This window comes from Alosa alosa, chromosome 8 (assembly GCF_017589495.1).
Source record: "Alosa alosa isolate M-15738 ecotype Scorff River chromosome 8, AALO_Geno_1.1, whole genome shotgun sequence".
In the NCBI taxonomy this organism is placed as follows: Eukaryota; Metazoa; Chordata; class Actinopteri; order Clupeiformes; family Clupeidae; genus Alosa; species Alosa alosa.
The window spans coordinates 35,170,111-35,182,610 of NC_063196.1; the positions used below are offsets into that span (position 1 = coordinate 35,170,111).

A 12,500-nucleotide genomic window follows, 5' to 3' on the forward strand; every position below is an offset into this window, starting at 1 on the left:
TTAGGTAAAGCATAATTAAAATGGGCAGATCAGGAACTTGCTATAGAGTTAACGAGCCCTTTATGTAAAGCATAATTAAAATGGGCAGATCTAGCCTGGCTAGCGCCACCACTTCTCAATGAGACGTGGTCTGGGAACCAAACGTTAATTTTCTCGTATTTGAAAAAAATGCCCAGATCCGTTTATTGGGTGCCACGGATGTATATCAAATGCGTCTGTGCATAGCTCATCATCGTCTTGCTTTCCCCCTTGTTCTGTGATTGGTCTCCAATCTCAGGCGAAAATTTGCTCCATGGTCTCCAGGCTGCCTTAGCAGCGTGAATCAAATCGCGCAAGGCAGCATGGGAACACCCAGGCTAGGGCAGATCAGGAACTTGCTATAAAGTGAGTTAATGAGCCCTTTATGTAAAGCATCATAATCCTATATAATATTAACTAAAATTAATTACATAATTACTTACTAATAATTCCTTACAAAACCACTTCATCTCCATGTTCCAGAAATAGGCTTTATAACAAACCATAATTTACAGAAGGCCACAATCAAAGTTTCAAAATGCAACACTGTATCTGTTGGCTGCAGCAACTCAACAGTATTCGATGGCCTCGAGAAAACAGTGATAGATGTGAAAATTGCCTTTAATTGTCCTTTAAGGTGGTTGAGGTGTGTCTGTGTGTGTGTGTGGGGGTTAAGATTGTTGAGGTGTGTGTGTGAGAGAGAGGGGGTGATTTTGCGTCTTTTTTACAATTACCCCCTCTCACCCCAGCTCATATGGAAGGCGCGGCTCCCGCCAGTAGACGCGTGACGCGATGTTGAGTATGTCTCGTTCTCTCACGGACAGCGCAAGGTGCGAACAGACTTGGATATGGTTTCTTGGAAGCTCTCCCCGTGTAGCTTCGCGCGCTGTCTCTTTCGCGTACCCGATAAAGCGAACGTGATGTTCTGGTAAACACTTCGCGCAGTGGCCATAAACTAGGAACTGGGAACGAGGAGGAGGAAGAGGAGGAAGGGGAGGGGGAGGGGAGGAGGAGGCAGGTGCGCCAGTTGAGGAGTCCGCGAGCTCCGGCCGCCAGTGTGATAAGTGTTGAGGCTGCCGTTCACAGCACGAGGCGCCTAGAGGAGGACAAAGGAGCAGAACGGAGCTTACAAAGTTCTCACTAGACACCAGTGGAAAACGCTGCCGATGAAGGACTGCAAGGAACCGGCTTTCGGCAGAGCAGAAGTGAGTGCGATCAGACCCCCTTTCCTCGCAGACGCACGCACACGCACACGGGCTCACAGACGGCAACGTGCCGCGGTCGCTCCCGCAAGGCTGGCTCTCGTGCTGCGCTGAGCGCGGGTCTCTACGGAGCCGCTGGTTCGGGGAAGGATCCGAGGCACGAGGTGCCAAATTAAGACCGAGAGATCTGATTGAGATCGGACTGGGTGTACAAATCACAATTTGGACAGGTACACGGGAACATCTTGTGGCGTGGTTGCTTAAGTGTGATTTGTGTCTGTGCATGCGTATGCTGTTGTTTGTATAAATATGTTTTGTCCGCGTCCAGTTACATTTACGTGGACACGTGCATCCATATGGTGTTTTGTTGTTGTGATAAACGGTGATATAATGTTTAGCGGGGATGGCCGCTGCCTCAGTCGCGTGAGATAAAGTCTGGCAGTAATTACAGCTCATCTCGCGCTCGTTGAGGGCTGCGTGGCTGTAGATATGACAAGCGGCGTTTTCCTCCGTTATTACGTAAAGCCGTCTTATTTCTCGGGGAGCTGCTCGTGACACCGCTGAGACTTTTTAAATGAGGGCTTTTGGTCGCTATAGGCAGCTTTCTGCATATATATGCGAATCAGAATCCTTTTTAGTTCAGAGACACGGCTATTGAGTTGTAGGCGGCTACGCTCTAGTGCCTGATTTAGAAAGAAATGTTGGGTAGTGATCAGCATGCAGACGCGATCCATTACTTATAGATATTATTTATGAGAAGCTCTGTGAATGCCTGGAGCTGTGGTGTGTGCGCGCGCGCTCTGATTGGAACTACCGATCTCACCGGGCCGGTTCTCGCTCCCCGCGGTCCTGCCTGATTAATAGCGAGGCTGCGCGCGGAGACGGGCAATGGAGCCGAGGGGAGGTCAGCTCGTGGAAACCCGGGGAGTCAGGGAGATGCACACACACACACTCGCCCTCCGTGTGTGGGGAGATGTTCCCAAAACCTGCAGATACACACACACACACACACACACGTCATACATTAAACGTGTAGATGATGCAGAAGATACCATCGTCCAAAGCCTGCAAATATACACACACACAGACAGACACACACACCTCTGTGTGTAAGCTACAGCTGAACTCTCTGGCACAAACCTGCCGGTGCCAACAGGCTTACTAACCTAGTGCTGCAACGCCACAGGTGTGTGTGTGTGTGTGTGTGTGATGTTCAGTGGTCACCCCAGACAAATCTGACTGCTGCATAACACTCTTATCCAATGCAGATGCTCTGGACACAGAGGCGCAGCGTTTATCCTTATTGATTCATGAAAAGGAATCGTTGGTCATTTGTAGAAATCGTACAAAAAAGACAACATAAGGGGACTCTGCACTAGTCTCTCCAACTAGTCCCCCACACACACACAATGACCCAGGCACCTCTCCCCAATAACCAAGATGTAATGTACAAATGTACAGTATGGGGTTAATGCATGTGTGTGTGTGTGTGTTTCTGTGTCTATGTACATTTGTGTATATGTTTGTGTGTGTGTGTGTGCACGTACATCTATGTGTGTGTGTGTGTGTGTTTGTTTGTACATCTGTGTATGTTTGTGTGTGTCTGTCTGTGTTTCTGTGTCTGACTGTCTGTGTCTATGTGTGTGCACGTACATCTGTATATGTGTGTGTGTTTCTGTGTGTTTCTATGTGTGTGCATACATCTGTGTATGTGTGTGTGTGTGTGTGTGTATGTGTTTGTACATCTGTGTTAGAGTTGCACCGATATGGAATTTTAGGGTTGATAACGATAACCGATATTTATTGGTTTGTTGTACGATAACAGATAATAGATAATCGATAATTACCACCAATGATGGACAAAACTCATAATAGTCCTCAATGGTTCAGCAGTCAACGAAATAGCAGTAGCCTAGCCCTATGTGTGGCTCCTTTAAGTGATCCTGACGTCAGTGAATTGCGAGTGAGTGGATAGAGACAGTGTGTTCCAATCGTTTTCATTCCAATTGAGTAAACGTTCATAAACGGCTCAGCTGGGAGTAAGCTATAGCGACCAAATCAGAGTTTGTGAGGGGAAACTTGTGTTCAGTTTAAACTGCGGGTAACTGAATAAAGCTGCAACTCCTCAGACTGTAACTTGTGTCCGTCTACTCTGTTGCGCACAACCTGCTGCAGGAGAAATGAGGGGTTTTAATAACTTTTAATGATGATCTGTCTGGAACTGAAGCAGGAATGGTTAGCATATTTTCTACAAAACCCAAGCTAACAAAATGCAAATAACTAAAATACAACTTAGAACTAGGCCTACAGTACTAATGTAGGCTACTCTTTATTTGTTCCCCCAACCAGCGTGGTAAAGTGCAAACACACCAGCACAAGACGGCTCTAGATAGGGCTGAGCTCCGCTCTGCTGAGGTTAAACGGAGGATCATTCACGAGAGGATTTTGGGCTGCACAGATTCAATGCAGGTCCACAGATCTTGTTAGAATGGTGAAATACATTCATACCGCTGACATTACATTGAGGAAGTGTAGCCAACCAAGCTCAAGTAGCTCAGTGTAGCCAGGTGGGCCTTACGTATTCCTAGTCCGGAAATTGGGGCTTTAAAAAATATCGGCGCAAATTATGGGCCGGAATTCTGTTATCGGGCCGATAATAATATTTTATTTTTTTCACTTATCGGCCAATAATATATCGGCCACCGATATATCCTGCATCCCTAATCTGTATATATGTGTGTTCTGTGTGTGCACATACATTTGTGTATATGTGTGTTCTGTGTGTGCACATACATTTGTGTATATGTGTGCGTGTTTGTTTGTACTTGTACATCTGTGTCCCTGTGTGTGCGTGTGTGTGTGTTTTCACTAACACCCTGCTCTGGTCTCTGTGTGTGTGTGTGTGTGTGTGTGTGTGTGTGTCCCTGTGTGCGTGTGTGTGTGTCTTCACTAACACCCTGCTCTGGTCTCTGTGTGTGTGTGTGTGTGTGTGTGTGTGTATATGTGTGTGTGTGTGTGTGTTTGTGTGTGTGTGTGTGTGTATATGTGTGTGTGTGTGTGTGTCTTCACTAACACCCTGCTCTGGTCTCTGTGTGTGTGTGTGTGTGTGTGATTGTCTGTGTGATTGTCTGTGTATGATTGTGTGTGTGTGTGTGTGTGTGTGTGTGTGTGTGTGTGTGTTAACTAACACCCTGCTCTGGTCTGTGTGTGTGTATGTGTATGTGTGTATATGTGTGTGTGTGTCTGTGTGATTGTGTGTGTGTGTGTGTGTGTGTCTTCACTAACACCCTGCTCTGGTCTGTGTGTGTGGTTGTGTGGTTGTGTGTGTGTGTGTGTGTGATTGTGTGTGTGTGTGTGTGTGTGTCTTCACTAACACCCTGCTCTGGTCTGTGTGTGTGTGTGTGAGTGTGTGTGTGTGATTGTGTGTGTGTGTGTGTGTGTGTGTGTGTGTGTGTGTGTGTGTGTATATGTATGTGTGTGTGTGTGTGTGTGTCTTCACTAACACCCTGCTCTGGTCTGTGTGTGTATTTGTGTGTGTGTGTGTGTGTGTGTGTGTGTGTGTGTGTGTGTGTCTCCACTCTGTCCAGTGGCTGCGCCCGATCTCCTGGACCCTAAGTCCGCCGTGCACAACTGCAGGCCACGCCTGTCCTTCTCCTCCGCCAAGCCGCTGGTGCTGAGCCCGCCGGTGGACGAGCTCGAGGAGCCGCCGCGCGTCAGCGTGATGCGCTGGAAGACAGTGTCGGCCATCTTCTGCCTGGTGGTGCTCTACCTGATCATGGGCGCCACGGTGTTCCGCGCGCTCGAGCAGCCTCACGAGAGCTCCCAGAAGCTCGCCATACTCATGGAGAAGCTCGACTTCCTCGTCCAGCACCCCTGCGTCAACTCCTCCCAGCTCGAGGACCTCGTCAAGGTCAGGTAGTGTGTGTGTGTGTGTGTGTGTGCACCCGCATGTGTCAGGAGGTGCCAGTGTGCATGTGTGTGTGTGAAGACATATACTCAACACATACAAATTGTGAAACGTGGAACACGATTATGAATTATGTAGTGAATCAAAAACTGTAAACAGCTCTATATATTTTACATTTCAGAAAACATAAGAATAGCCACACAGAGAGAGATTGTCGCTGTCTGAAAAAATGTTGTTTCAAAATAATTGCACATTGTGTCATCAAAATCGGAACAGTGTCTATTTATACAGTCATTCACCTACTTTAAATGGACGTAGTCGTATTTTTACCAGCTAACGTGGAAATACATGTTTTGGTCATCATTGTTTAGAATGGTCATGTTTTGGTCATCATTGTTTAGAATGGTCATGTTTTGGTCATCATTGTTTAGAATGGTCATGTTTTGGTCAACATTGTTTATAATGGTCACGTTGCATTACATTCTTGCTAGCCTATGTATGCACTCAGATTTCCAGATGTTGAATATATCTTGTTATAAAAGATGTAACTAGCTTACAATGACTTTCTAAACTGCACTTCATCCCACTGTAACCTAGTTGTGTCCCTGCACTTGCCTACGTCTTTGACCAATAGCTCACTTAGCATTGGAGAGATCTCAAACAACATTGTAGTTCACTACTTAGCATTGGAGAGGTTTCAAACAACATCGTAGTTCAGTCTTAGCATTGGAGAGATCTCAAACAACATCGTAGTTCAGTCTTAGCATTGGAGAGGTTTCAAACAACATTGTAGTTCAGTCTTAGCATTGGAGAGATCTCAAACAACATTGTAGTTCAGTCTTAGCATTGGAGAGGTTTCAAACAACATCGTAGTTCAGCCTAGGTAGTTCAGTCTGGGACCACTGGGAACTTTGGTAGCAGCCACAGACAGTAAAAGAAATGGACACAGCGACCCCATAGACTTGGACGGAGAGGTCAAGGAGAGTGAGGTCAAGGAGAAGCACTTGCACAGTGCTGCTTATTGTGATGCTGCTGCACCAGTGATTCTTATTGTGCTGCACCAGTGATGCTTATAGTGCTGCACCAGTGATGCTTATTGTGCTGCTGCTCCAGTGATGCTTATTGTGATGCACCAGTGATGCTTATTGTGCTGCACCAGTGATGCTTATTGTGCTGCAGTGATGCTTATTGTGCTGCAGTGATGCTTATTGTGCTGCACCAGTGATGCTTATTGTGCTGCTGCACCAGTGATGCTTATTGTGCTGCACCAGTGATGCTTATTGTGCTGCAGTGATGCTTATTGTGCTGCACCAGTGATGCTTATTGTGCTGCTGCACCAGTGATGCTTATTGCTGCACCAGTGCACCAGATGATGCTTCAGTGATTGTGCTGCTCCAGTGATGCTTATTGTGCTGCAGTGATGCTTATTGTGCCGCTGCTCCAGTGATGCTTATTGTGATGCACCAGTGATGCTTATTGTGCTGCAGTGATGCTTATTGTGCTGCAGTGATGCTTATTGTGCTGCAGTGATGCTTATTGTGCTGCACCAGTGATGCTTATTGTGCTGCTCCAGTGATGCTTATTGTGCTGCACCAGTGATGCTTATTGTGCTGCACCAGTGATGCTTATTGTGCTGCTGCACCAGTGATGCTTATTGTGCTGCACCAGTGATGCTTATTGATGCTGCACTTCAGTGATGCTTATTTGCTGCTGCAGTGATGCAGTGATGCTTATTGTGCTGCGTTGTGCTGCACCAGTGATGCTTATGCTGTTATTGCTGCTGCACCAGTGATGCTTATTGTGCTGCACCAGTGATGCTTATTGTGCTGCTCCAGTGATGCTTATTATTGCTGCAGTGCAGTGATGCACCAGTGATGCTTATTGTGCACCAGTGATGCTTATTGTGCTGCTCCAGTGATGCTTATTGTGCTGCAGTGATGCTTATTGTGCTGCACCAGTGATGCTTATTGTGCTGCAGTGATGCTTATTGTGCTGCAGTGATGCTTATTGTGCTGCACCAGTGATGCTTATTGTGCTGCAGTGATGCTTATTGTGCTGCACCAGTGATGCTTATTGTGCTGCACCAGTGATGCTTATTGTGCTGCACCAGTGATGCTTATTGTGCTGCTCCAGTGATGCTTATTGTGCTGCAGTGATGCTTATTGTGCTGCACCAGTGATGCTTATTGTGCTGCACCAGTGATGCTTATTGTGCTGCAGTGATGCTTATTGTGCTGCGATATAGTGTTAATTTTGTCACCTATTTTTAATTTAGTCTTAGTCTTAGACTTGTGATGAAATGTCCTTTTTAGTCTTTGTCATATTTAGTCATTCAAATATCATTTTTGTTAGTCAAGTTTTAGTCGACTAAAAGTCTCGTAATTTTAGTCTAGTTTTAGTCAAAAGAAAACTAAAGGTATCTTAGTCTTAGTCAGTTTTAGTCAACACATTTTAGTCTTTTTTTTCATAACAAATTATTTCTGATTACCATTTGAGAATAGTGTTTTTTACACATCTCAATTTTCCAACAATATTGTGTGTCCACAGGGCTACTCATCTGTTATAATTACTCATTCTGATTTTTTGTCAGTCAGTATGTTTACATGCACAGGTAAGTCGAGCTACAGTTATAGCTCGGCTGGGATTTGACCATAGACAGTAAAAGATTTGACTGGACCACTGTCATATTCGTAGACCAGTGTTTCTCAAAGTGTGGTCCGGGAATCACTGGTGGTCCGCAAGCTATCCCAAGTGTTCCGCGAGCAGATGTGGTAAAATATAATATAGATGAGTTGTTTGCCATATTAAACCAACTTGTATGTAAAAACAGTTCTGCAACACTGTCTATGTAAGATATGCCAGTTTAAATCATACTGTATGAATCCACACAATAAGCAAAGTGCAAAGACAATAAGCAAGGTGGTTCAGTGAGTAGGCCTGTAGTGTAGACTAATTATAAACTACTGTTGAAGTAGGTCTAATCTTTTTTTTTTTTTTTGCTAGGGTTAGTTGAAAGTGGTCCTGAAACTGAAAAAGTTTGAGAAACACTGTCAGAGACCAAAGTATTAATGTTTTACTCCTTTTTAGATAGATGATATTATGTAAACACAACACACATTCCCCAAACAGACTCTCCATCTTAGCCATAGCTAACTTGCTAGCTTAACTTTCCATATTAGCTTACTTGCTAGTAAACTTTGCATCATCAGTCTAACTAGTTAAATAGTTGACATTACATGATGAACATTTTCGTATGGACATTCTGGGGGATGTTAATTTGAATGAGAGAAGCTTCAACTTCTGGGTATGTAGCATTGTGGCATAAAGCTTAGGTTGCTAACTCTGGCAGAAATCTCCAGTGTTCTTGTTCCATGTAGTTTCGTGTTGCAGCCACAGGGTTGCAGCAACAGCACGTAGACTAGCCTACAGGAAAGCTGTTGCGTATGAACTCATTCAGAATATTTTGAAAACGTAACAGCTAGATATTCGGTCTTCTCATTTTGTAGACAAAAATGAAGAGAGATTTTATCTTAGTTTTTATTTCATGCAAAACATTTTAGTCTCGTCTTTTTTCGTCAACAATAATGCATCTTAAGATAGTCTTAGTCAGTGTTTCAGGACATTACTGCCGTCTCGTCATTGTCTTGTCTTAGTCATGAAAAAAAAGGTGGTTGACGAGCATATTTCCTCTCGTCTCGTCTGACGAAATTAACACTACTGCGATAGTGATGCTTATTGCACCAGTGATGCTTATTGTGCTGCACCAGTGATGCTTATTGTGCTGCAGTGATGCTTATTGTGCTGCTGCACCAGTGATGCTTATTGTGCTCCAGTGATGCTTATTGTGCTGCAGTGATGCTTATTGTGCTGCTGCACCAGTGATGCTTATTGTGCTGCACTAGTGATGCTTATTGCACCAGTGATGCTTATTGTGCTGCGCAGCCTCAAACTGAGCTGGACCACGTAGATGGGACAACCTGCCTGAAATGTGTAACTCTTCTGGTAGCTGCGCCGAGAGAAATCTGAATCAAGCGTAGATCTGAAAATAAATAAACAAACCGTTAACCTAAATTAAAATTTCTCGACTGTGCGACAGAAAGTGGCATGGTCATAGCCATAGCCTATGGTTAGCCTATTTTTTACAAAAAACAGCTGCTACGGAGCCATAACGTGAGGTACAAGGCAAACATTATTGTGTTTCTTTAGAAAATAAACAATGGACAAATAGAGTCTTTAAATGCTTCAGATATAAAGTTATTCACTGCCAAAGTGACGGCAAAATTAATGGGGGTCAATGGAATGCTAGCGGCAGGTGAACGCTTGTTAGCTTCAGAGCTTCCCTGGTCAATGGAATGCTAGCGGCAGGTGAAGGCTTGGAATGCTAGCGGCAGGTGAACGCTAGCGGCAGGTGAAGGCTTGTTAGCTTCAGAGCTTCCCTTAGGGGGTATGCTTTCCGGATGTTCGCTCACCCCCCCCCTTGGTAGCAGCCTTTGTGGGCTTCTTCTGCTGTTGAGTGAAGTTACTATAAGCAATTCATGCTCAATACTGCCACTAGTGGAGGGTGTACAAAATAGATGACGTGATCAAATATATTTTCATTGGTCATTTAGCTAGCCAAAGCTAACTGTAGACAGAGGAGAAGGAGAACATTCTATTTATAGTAAAAAGTCAAAATCATCTTTACAACTTTCTGTATGTCTGTCTGTCTGTTGGCTGGTGTGTACTTGGGGAGAGTACATCACACACTGTTCCCAACTTCCAGTCTGTGGGCTCTATTTTGCACTCTAGCGCAATTGACTTTGTATACTCGCGCTTTTGTCTTTCCTATTTTGCAGTCAGCGCATATTGGAATTTTCCCTCCACAGGTACATGTGTACGGGGCGTTTCAGCGAAAAAGAGGGGGCGTGTTCCGGCGCAAACAGTCCCTTTTGATATTTTGCAATTTCAGAAAACAATTCCGCCACAGACCAGGAACCTCCTGGTCTAAAGTCAGTGGCACAAATTCAGATGCTATTTTAAGGGCGCATGCATGGCCACAGGCCTGCAGGAATGAATGCTATGCACACCGATCTACAGACACCCTGTGCACAGATGGAAACATTCAAATTTGTTTGTTTCATTTGTTCGTGCATTGGTCAACTAAAAATTTAGTAGCCTATATAGTACATCTACATGCAATATCTTTACAACAACAACGCCTAATTACGACCTATTCATTTGGACAATTTTATACAGCCCTATAAAGGCTAAAGTTACCTTTAATTTTGTTCCAGTTTACTGTTGTGTATGGCTTTAAACATCGTGTGCGCTTTAACATCAGCCTATAAGCATTATTCCAGCTGTGCTAAGGTTTTGACAAGCACCACAATTTTGCCTACCTTGTTGTAGCCCATCTGAAATAACTCCCAAGCTTTGCTATGTTCCCTCCATCCTTTCGTTGTTTTCAAAAAACGTTTTATATCCATGATGGCCTTGAAGTCTTGAGTTTGTGAATTGCTTAAATCAGCTTATTATGTGCTGTTAACCAGCAACCATAGACAGTAAAAGAAAGCAGCAAGTAGCCTTGGCTACAATTTCTGTAGTTGCTGCGTCCATTCATTGTTATTCTCTCTCCTGCTCAAACAAAAGTTGTGAGTGCATTAAGTTGATGATAACGTGTTTACAAACTCTACTTTACATAAAATATTGTAAATAGCCTATTGTCATGCAGTTAATGGGATACTGTGCAGAGTTGGAAAGGTCAACTTGGAAACTGTTTCTGTTGCCTGATGGTAAGGTACAGCCGTAGCTTACACCTGCAGGAGCGCTTTGCTTGGCGCCTGTGTTCTTTAATGCACTTTGCTCCTCTCATCTATACAATGCAGTTCCCATTTCTCCAAACCATACATAATTACAAGGACAAATATTGCGACACGAGGGAAATCAGTGTGGTGTCCGATGTGAAAAAATATATAAATCTAGCGTACATATTTCCACGAATCACGGATGTGTTGATGACATAAATTAGGAAATATTAGAGGTAATGTTAGATTACATTGCAAAAATATCACTATGCATTCATAACCTCGTGATTCAGTGAGAGTGATCCCAGAACATCGGAAAGTGACATTTCTGTATTACATTTTGTCAAGAGGAAAAATCAATAGCAAACTGTTCCCAACTGACTATAGCCCTGTGAACCGTTCCTGGCTGCGCCTGGCAAATACGGCATCATAATAGCAATCCGCTATGGAACAAGCGTGCCTGTTGTTAAAGGGAATGTGAGATGACGCCCTGATTGGTTTATTGCACGTTACGCCCAAACCACACCCATGAGTAATGTAGCTACTTCAGACCACCCCATTTTAGATTTGTGTCGGGCGCAACAGTCATGATCCCGCCGGTAAAATAGAAACAGCGCCCAAGATCCACCCACAAAGCGATTTGCGCGAAGTCAATTGCGCCAAAGTGCAAGATATAGCCCTGTGTGTGTGTGTGTGTGTGTGTGTGTGTGTGTGTATGCATATGTGTGTGTGTGTGTGTGTGTGTGTGTGTGTGTGTGCATATGTATGTGTGTGTGTGTGTGTGTGTGTGTGTGTCCGCTAGTACATCACACACTGTCCCCAACTTACAGTCTGTGTGTGTGTGTGTGTCCGCTAGTACATCACACACTGTCCCCAACTTACAGTCTGTGTGTGTGTGTGTGTGTGTGTGTGTGTGTGTCCTCTAGCTGGGCACCACACTCTAACCTCACACCTCAGCTTCAACATGTTCATCAGTTCCATCCAACATCTCTCCTTTTCTCTCCCTCTCTTTCCCTCTCTCTCTCTCTGTCTTTTTATCTCTCTTCCTCAGCTGCTAGCTTTCTGTCTGTTCATCAGTCTGTAATGTACCTCTCCCCTCTTTCTCTGTCCCCCTTCTCTCTCCCTCTCTCCCCTTCTTCTCTCTCCCCCTTCTCTCTCCCTCTCTCTCTCTCTCCCCCCTCCTCTCTCTCTCTCTCTCTCTGTTACTCATCTCCTCAGATAAACTAATGTATCTGTCTCCTGTCTTGTCCTCCTCTCCACCCTGATGCCTGTGTGTGTGTGTATGTGTGTGTGACTGTGTGTGTGTGACTTTGTGTGTATGTGTGACTGTGTGTGTGTGTGTGTGTGTGTGACTGTGTGTGTGTGTGTGTGTGTGTGTTCCTCTCACAGAGCTCCCATCACTGTCACTCTAACCCCACACTCCCTTAAACATACGAGCATTTGCAGGGAGTGGGAGGCCAGGGAGTCAGCTTGGAGTGTGTGTGTGTACGTGTATATGTGTGTGTGTGTGTGTGTGTGTGTACCAGTAATCCATCAGTGGGTGTGAAGCCCAGTGCTGCTTTCCTCTGTTGATTTATTAATAGAGCTCACT

General features: G+C 44.6%; 1 protein-coding gene across 1 annotated transcript in view; it reads left to right on the forward strand.

Moving 5' to 3' along the window:
- Positions 1–1,059: 1,059 nt before the first annotated feature.
- The window catches only part of LOC125298868 (potassium channel subfamily K member 2-like), a 72,105-nt gene continuing 60,664 nt past the window's right edge, over positions 1,060–12,500 (forward strand). Inside the window, exons 1-2 of the mRNA XM_048249735.1 lie at positions 1,060–1,223; positions 4,808–5,135. Of these exons, the coding sequence (XP_048105692.1) occupies position 1,223; positions 4,808–5,135 (329 nt within the window). The 5' untranslated portion in view covers positions 1,060–1,222. The remainder of the gene's footprint in view (positions 1,224–4,807; positions 5,136–12,500) is intronic.